Genomic DNA, 8,623 nt, shown 5'->3' with positions numbered 1-8,623 from the left:
GTATAAATCAGGCATTACGACGCCATCAAGGCCTGCCAAAAATATATTTTATTTTACTAAATCAACTGTAGATTTAGTTGACTAAAACCAGACTAAGTAAAACATTTAATGTTTGCTCTTCTCCCTTTCTGGAAAACAACTACTGTAAATGATGGAGCGTATGCACGTCTTTACACCTGTAAACCTGTGACGTGACGATAAAGTTGACTGTTGATGATTGCTGATAAAATAACAGACACTGTGGAGACGTTTAAAAGGTCAAGCATATTAATCTGATATGCAGACGGTTTTAATAACTCTTCTTATTAGCATAACTGACACCACAAACACTAAAAACAACAAAAACAAACAAACAAACAAAAACAAAGCAGCAGCTGTGTGGAACTGACACGCGTGAAAATGGACTACAAAAGGAGTGAGTATAAGACTACAATTCCCACGATTTAGTGACTCCAAATTCCAATGCAGAAGTTCCATAGTTTTTTTTTTTTCTTTTTCTTTTTTAGACAGCGTTTTATGGATGTAGATGTGAACAAAGTTCATGTGAGTTCATAAATCCTCGTCCAGACTAGAAAACAGTTTCTCATGTTCAGAGTCCAACCGATGTCAGAGTTGTGGGTCCGATGCCGATTCCCAGAGCAGTGTTTCTCAAATGGGAGGCACATGTCCCTCTAGGGGTACCTGGAGGTACTACAGGGGGTCCATCCATGAGAGATAGTTTAAAATGGAAGAATTAATTTTACTGTAACATTTAGTGATAAAAATCATTTTCATGACAAGCTTAGTTTGAACCTGCTGATCTGTAGAGTGTTAAACCAGATGAAATAAAAAACAAAACTTGACCAACACAACTGTTCTTGAATAGAAATCATGATGTGAAACATATTGACATAAAACTGGACTTAGTGAAATGACCACAGTTTAAAATCATTCTACTCAGGAGGCACTAGTTAAAACTCTTTCACGGCATTTCTTTTTTTTTTTGTATTTCTTATTCTTATTCTTCTTATTTACAATGATATATTTTATAAAAGGTTGTTCATTCATTGCATCATAATGGTAGCTATAATTTCTCTTTCTAAGGGGTCGTGTCCACCAAGAAGTATTTTTCCTGAGCACAGTGTATGTTCTGGATGAGAGCGCTGCTTATTAGACAGTGGTGGAAAAAGTATCCATACTATCATGTAGAAATACTCTGTCACATGTAAAAGTCCTGTATTAAAAATGTACTTGAGTAAAAGTACAAAAGTATTGGCATCAAAATATACTTTAAAGTACCAAAAGTAAAAGTAATCGTTATGTCCCAATTCACAAGTTTTTAAAATGTATGAAGATCCTTTGAAAATAGCAGATCTACAATCTCACAATGTGTCGTATCGCGACGCGTTGTGTGCTTGTAGATCGGCTATTTTCAAATAGCCAAAGTATATAGGGCTGAAGTGGCTAATGTATGTTTTGTAATAATAATCAAAATCTGCAAAGTAACTTGTAACTAAAGTTTGCAAATGATTGTAGTGGAGTAAAAGTACAATATTTGCCTCTGGCATGTAGTGGAGTAGAAGTAAAAGTATTGAAAATTGAAAATACTCCAGTAAAGTAAAAAAAAGTACCTCGAAAGTGTAACTAAGTACAGTAATTGAGTACATGTAATTGGGTACTTCCCACCACTGGTATTATTAGTAAACTCCAGCAGCGCGACGGGGGGCTGAACGTGTGTTTTGTGCCACACGACGTTCATGTGTGTGGCGTTTTTATCTGCTTGCCCTGAGAGCTGAAATATTTTCAACTCGGCCGCTGGGGAGAGTTTTTTAGGCGAACGCTTTCAGCTGCATGGGGAGAAACACTTTGATGGACACACAGCCTAAGAAAAAGCATTTTCTATCATGATAAACGTCCCATCACAGGTACTGGTACCTAGTGATAAATATCCCATCCGTGGTACTGGTATTCAAAAATGAGGGAAAGGGGAATTGAACCACTTAATTACAATTAATCAATGAATTAATTGTAATCGAATTGAACCACTGCACGAGAACACCAAGTAACAATGTTTTGACTGATATTTTGTCAAATAGTGCAAAAGAATAATATTTTTTCTACTTGAGAAACGTGTAACTTATAAGCAAACCAATAAACAAAAATAAACACAAATTGATACATGAACTGAATGTTATTTCATTTAACCACTTGAGTACTATACAAACTTGTAGATTGGCTATTCAGAAAAAAATAAGTTTTGAAACTTTTCCCCGATAATGACACGCCCAAAATAGGGACACCAGGTTAAAAATGGGCTGCAGAATTACTGTTACAGATCTGTCACAATCAAACAATGAATGATATGATTATGATCATCATAAATTATTATTGTTATTCATATTAATAACAATAATACATATTATCATCGGTCGGGCTCTACTCATGATGTCTGCATGAGGACGTCAGGTGACTGACTGCCAGTTCCATCACCCGGGATGAACGAAAGACCGGCACAAAGAAGAGAGCCGACCAATCAGCAGCCGGCCTTTCTCCTGCCCTGCAGCAACAAGAAGAGCTCTGATAGGCCAGGCACCTCAGTGTTTTGATTGAGACATTTCCATATCCTCTCCGGTTGTAGTCGCCTATCTCCATTTTATCTCCATTTCAATGGGGGCGGGGTCTTAGCTGAAGGTCCCAGGTTCAATTCCCGGCCCCGGCTATGCGCCGAGGTGTCCATGAGCAAGAAAATCAACCCCTACCTAACTGAGCAGCCATCAACTGGGTGAAGATGGGGTTCTCTTATTGGAGGACGCTAGTGATGGACAAGGCTCTGATGCTTTCTGATTGGCTGGCCAACACATGGAGGTTCTGCTGCTCTCTGATTGGCTGGCCTATATATGGAGGTTACTCCTCCTCTTTGACCTCCAGACATTCCAGCTCCTCTTCATCTAGCACCTCCTCCTCCTCCTCTTCAGGCTCCTCCCCCTCATAGGAGGAGATGGGAGAGTACTGCGGCAGGAGGCGAGCCTGGTGGCTGCCGGGACCCTCGGCAGGAGGGGAAGCGGTCGCCATGGAGACCACCGGGACGATGGAGAACGCCGGGAAACCAGACTCACCAGTGAGATGTTCAGTAACACTGGTGAGAAAGAACATTCAACTAGAGTTAGTTAAAGGGATTTTTCACTTTTTAAAAAAAAGGTCATTGTATCGCCTACTCAGGCTTTTGGGAGCACCACAGACAGTTTTTAAGTTGCTTGATTCAGTATTTACATTTAGATATCTCATATTCATTTAATCAGACACGCCCCCTTCCTATACAAACTCATTATAACTTCAAACTCCATTTTAGCCATGTTAGATTCATCGGAAACACCGTCCTTGGTTCTGGTGACTGATATTGTCCTTCTAATGCTTGAGGAGACCGTGTTTTTAGCGGCGCTGGCGCCGCTCAATAGAGCGGTCCTGCTCTATACCTGGCTTTTCCGTCAACGTTCTGATTGGTCAGGTCTGTCAACGTTCTGATTGGTCAGGCCCGCCAAGGTTCTGATTGGTCAGGTCCGTCAACGTTCTGATTGGTCAGGCCCGTCGAGGTTCTGATTGGTCAGGTCCGTCAACGTTCTGATTGGTCAGGCCCGTCAAGGTTCTGATTGGTCAGGCCCGTCAAGGTTCTGATTGGTCTGATTGGTTTAGATATTAATATTGAAACACATATCTATGACAAAATGTATCAAAGGCGCCGCTACCTTCACACAGGTGTGATTTTTTCTATTACTTTTTGAGTGGTGCCAACCACTCCTATATCTGACTTTGTCTGTGTGTCCGGGTGTATGTATGTCCAATAAACAAACATTGATGACAACATCAATACGGGGCTCATCAAAGGCACCACTCTCTTCACACAGGGTGTGATTTTTAGCGGCGCTAGCCGCTCTATAACTTTAGGTATAGAGCGGTAGCCCTCTATACCTGGCTTTTGCGTCAACGTTCTGATTGGTCAGACACGTCAACAAAGTGATTGGTCAAGCTTCACGTGACACGTGGCTATAAACACATTATAAACACTTATTGATGACAAAATGTATCAAAGGCGCCGCTACCTTCACACAGGTGTGATTTTTTCATTTATTTTTGGGCGGTGTAGCCGCCCCTATATGTGAGGTTGGGACATTGACAAATGCTGCACTGTGATTGGCCACCCATGCATTTGATACTATTGATCACCATATTTTGTTGCAGAGACTTGAGCATCTGGTTGGCATTAAGGGTGCTGCATTGAACTGGTTTGAGTCCTATCTGTCTGACAGATTTCAATGTGTAAACGTTAACGATACACCTTCACTACGCGAAAAGGTTAAATACGGAGTCCCACAAGGCTCTGTACTTGGACCAATACTATTTACTCTATATATGCTTCCTTTAGGTGAGATAATTAGGAAACACTCTATAAATTTCCATTGCTATGCAGATGATACACAATTATATCTATCAATGAAGCCAGATGAAACAGATCAACTGGCTAAACTTCAAGCATGTCTTATAGACATCAAGAGTTGGATGACCCGTAATTACCTACTCCTCAACTCGGACAAAACTGAAGTTATTGTACTTGGCCCTAAGCACCTCAGAGATAAATTAGCCGATGAGAATTTTACCCTAGATGGTATTACCTTGACCTCCAGGGCCACTGTAAAGAATCTGGGAGTCACGTTTGACCAAGACATGTCCTTTAAGTCCCACATAAAACAAATTTCAAGAAATGCCTTTTTTCACCTGCGTAATATTGCAAAAGTTAGGCACATTCTGTCCCAAAATGATGCAGAAAAACTTGTCCACGCATTTGTTACTTCTAGGCTGGACTATTGCAACACTTTACTATCAGGCTGCCCAAGTAAGTCCCTAAATAGCCTGCAGCTTGTCCAGAATGCCGCTGCGCGCATACTGACAGGAACCAGAAGAAGAGATCATATCACTCCTTCATTGGCCTCTTTGCACTGGCTCCCGGTTAAATAAAGAATCGAGTTTAAAGTTCTCCTCCCCACATACAAGGCTCTCAATGGACAGGCACCAGTATATCTCAAAGAACTCATCAAGCCCTATAAACCAACCAGAACACCACTGCGCCCACAGTATGAAAAAATGCTTACGGCTCCAGAAAACCGCAAAAAAGTTAGAACAGGAGGCAGAGCATTTAAGTTTCAAGCACCTCAGCTGTGGAACCTTCTCCCAGTCTCAGTCCGCGAAGCAGACACACTCTGTATATTTAAGACTAGACTAAAAACCTTTCTCTATGATAAAGCCTATAGCCGAAGTGTATAGACTCAGTCACCCTATAGTTATCCTCTCTCCCCTCCCCCCCCTCTCCCCCCCCCCTTCTCCTCTCGTCCTCTCTCTTCTCGTTCTCCCTTTGGTTGTGTGGGTTTGTGTCCCAATGGTACAATCGTAATTAACCCTGTACGGATTCACGCTCTAGTAAGGCCTGCCACTAATTCTACAATCGGGGACCCGCTCCCCGGAGTTTCTTTTATTTCCCACGTCGCAGGTCCATGGACTGTCACTACGGACCCCCAGCTGCGGCTCAAGACTGTGACTGCGGACCGGGCCTCTCCATGGAGCACGACCGTGGATTTCTACTACACTGCACTATACCACTATACTATATACAGTATACTGTATATTATCTTAACGTTCTTATATTATACCATTATATACTACATACACATTATTGCTGTACTATATTATACTATCATATATATTTTACACTATTATATGTGCTACTATTGTTACTGTTACTACCTGCACTGTCTCTCTCTCTCTCTCTCTGTCTCTGTCTCTGTCTCTGTCTCTGTCTCTGTCTCTCTCCTCTTTCCCCCGACACGGTCGAGGCAGAAGGCCCCCGCCCTAGAACCTAGGGTCTGCCTGACGTTTCTTCCAGTTAAGAGGGAGTTTTTCGTTGCCACTGTCGCAAAAATTGCTTGTTCAGGGTGGGATTGTCGGGTCTCTTCTCTACATGTAAAGTGTCTTGAGACAACTTGTTGTGATTTGACACTTTAATAAAATTGAATTGAATTGAATTGAATTGTACCCCCCCACCCATTGTACCCCCCCAACCCTGCACTGTGATTGGCCACCCATTGTACCCCCCAACCCTGCACTGTGATTGGCCACCCATTGTACCCCCCTTCCACTACATTGTGGGTGGCCAGGGCCCCCCCCACCCATTGTACCCCCCCAACCCTGCACTGTGATAGAGAGACAGAGATAGAAACGGAATAGATGAGAGAGAGAGATAGAGAGAGAGAGAGAGAAAGAGAGAGAGAGAGAGAGAGAGAGAGAGAGAGAGACATGGAAACGGAATAGTTTGATGAGAGAGAGAGAGAGAGAGAGAGAGAGAGAGAGAGAGAGAGAGAGAGAGAGAGAGAGAGCGCCATGGAAACGGAATAGATTGAGATTGTAGATCGGCTATTTTCAGAATGAAGTATGTCATACGTTGAAAAACGTACTCTCAAATATGCATTTCAGGTTATCTTTACCATTTGCACATGTATTCATTGATACAGTCATGTTGTTTGCAATTCAACTTAAATGAAGTCTGCAAGTGAGGCTTGAACTGACGACCTTGAGATTGTGAGGCACTCATTTAAGGGAGACGCCATTGGACCAACAGACAAGGAACTGTGAAAAAGGAGATCACACAGATGATACAGTTCCACGCAAATAGCTGAAAAATCCTGGGTTTAAGTGTTTTTCAAACTGCTCAAAATTGCGGACAATCTAAGGGCGGAGCTTACTGGTCAAAGCGATAGATGTGTTCCTCATGAGTCAAGGCACAAGTGTAAGCAAGTTTCACGACTTTCGGCCAAACGAGGCATGACTTTTGCCTGTTTAAAGTTTGCATTTTCAAAAAATTGCTATAGCGCCCCCCTTTGGCCAATTGGAGTGAGATTGGTTTCAGTGATATTTGGAATGACTCTCTACATTACTGCAACGTTTCAAAGAAATGTGAGTCTTGCATGTATGTGTTAGGGGCAGATGAATAATTTTCATAAAACTGCAATAGTTAAAATCTATGGAATCCTGGGATTTTGGCGCAATCTGCACGAAACGTTTAACACTTGAACTTTGGACCTCTGCCGACAACTTCTAGGCGGCGGAATTTCCATAAGTGAAAAAATGCAGAAGTTAGGAGCCAATGGCTGTTTTTCATGTAATTCAAAATGGTGGGCGATCTAAAGGTCAGAGGTCAAAAGTCAGACCACAAAAGTTGTCGGGCATGAAGAGACGCATGTGTGTATCGAAGTTTCATGGTTGTAGGTCAAACAGGGCATGAGTTGTACCTGTTCAAAGTTGGCACTTTCAATTGAGTGCTATAGCGCCACCCTTTGACGAATGAGTGTGAGAATTATTTCTTGGTAGTTTTTCATGAGCATCTACCATATGGCCGAGTTTCGTAAAAAGCGTATGCACGGTTAAGCCAGAACTGGCAAAAACAAGTATTTTTCAAACTGCTCAAAATTGCAGAAAATCTAAGGGCGGAGCTTAATGGTCAAATCGATACGTGTGTTCCTCATGAGTCAAGGCACATGTGTAAGCAAGTTTCACGACTTTCGGCCAAACGAGGCATGACTTATGCCTGTTTAAAGTCTGCATTTTCAAAAAATTGCTATAGCGCCCCCATTTGGCCAATTGGAGTAAGATTGGTTTCAGTGATATTTGAAAGAAATGTGAGTCTGCATGTATGTTTTAGGCGCAGATGAATAATTTTCATAAAACTGCAATAGTTAAAATCTATGGAATCCTAGGATTTTGGAGCAATCTGCACGAAACGTTTAACACTTGAACTTTGGACCTCTGCCGACAACTTCTAGGCGGCGGAATTTCCATAAGTGAAAAAATGCAGAAGTTAGGAGCCAATGACTGTTTTTCATATAATTCAAAATGGTGGGAGATCTAAAGGTCAGAGGTCAAAAGTCAGAGTGTGAAAGTTGTTCAGCATGAGGAGACGCATATGTGTATCCAAGTTTCATGGCTGTAGGTCAAACAGGGCATGAGTTGTACGTGTTCAAAGTTGGCATTTTCAATTGAGTGCTATAGCGCCACCTTTGGACGAAAGATTGTGAGAATTATTTTTTGATCGTTTTTCATGACCATCTACCATATGGCCGAGTTTCGTAAAAAGCGACAGCACGGTTCAGCCAGAACTGCGAAAAGTGGCAGAAGAAGAAGACGAAGAAGAAGAAGAAGTGACAGAATACTGCCAATAATAAAACAGGTACAGAGCTGAGAGCTCTGTCCCTGTAATAATAATAATGAAAAATGTTATTGAAATAACATGGCCCTCTCATGTATTAGGAGGGCAGGGTGAGTCACCAGAACCAAGGACGGGTGTTTCTGATGAATCTAACATGGTTAAAATGGAGTTTGAAGTTACAATGGGTTTGTATAGGAAGGGGGCGTGTCTGATAAAATGAATATCAAATGTCTAAAAACTGAGTCAAGCAACTTAAAAACTGTCTGGGGGGCTCACAAAAGCCTAAGTAGACAATAAAATTACCCTTTTAAAAAAAAAGTGAAATATCCCTTTAACCACTCTACAGTAACACTGGTGAGAAACAACATTCAACTAGAGTTAGTAACCTACGCTAGT

General features: G+C 41.8%; 1 protein-coding gene across 1 annotated transcript in view; it reads right to left on the bottom strand.

The window, feature by feature from the left end:
* Positions 1–305: 305 nt before the first annotated feature.
* The window catches only part of nsd1b (nuclear receptor binding SET domain protein 1b), a 56,536-nt gene continuing 48,218 nt past the window's right edge, over positions 306–8,623 (bottom strand). The window contains exon 25 of the mRNA XM_084073580.1: positions 306–3,115. Within this exon, the coding sequence (XP_083929706.1) occupies positions 2,884–3,115 (232 nt within the window). The 3' untranslated portion in view covers positions 306–2,883. The remainder of the gene's footprint in view (positions 3,116–8,623) is intronic.

This window comes from Gymnoscopelus microlampas (assembly GCF_963454915.1).
Source record: "Gymnoscopelus microlampas genome assembly, chromosome: 12".
NCBI classification, from domain to species: domain Eukaryota; kingdom Metazoa; phylum Chordata; class Actinopteri; order Myctophiformes; family Myctophidae; genus Gymnoscopelus; species Gymnoscopelus microlampas.
Note: the sequence above shows the minus strand (reverse complement) of the source record. Positions and strands in the feature narration are given on the sequence as shown.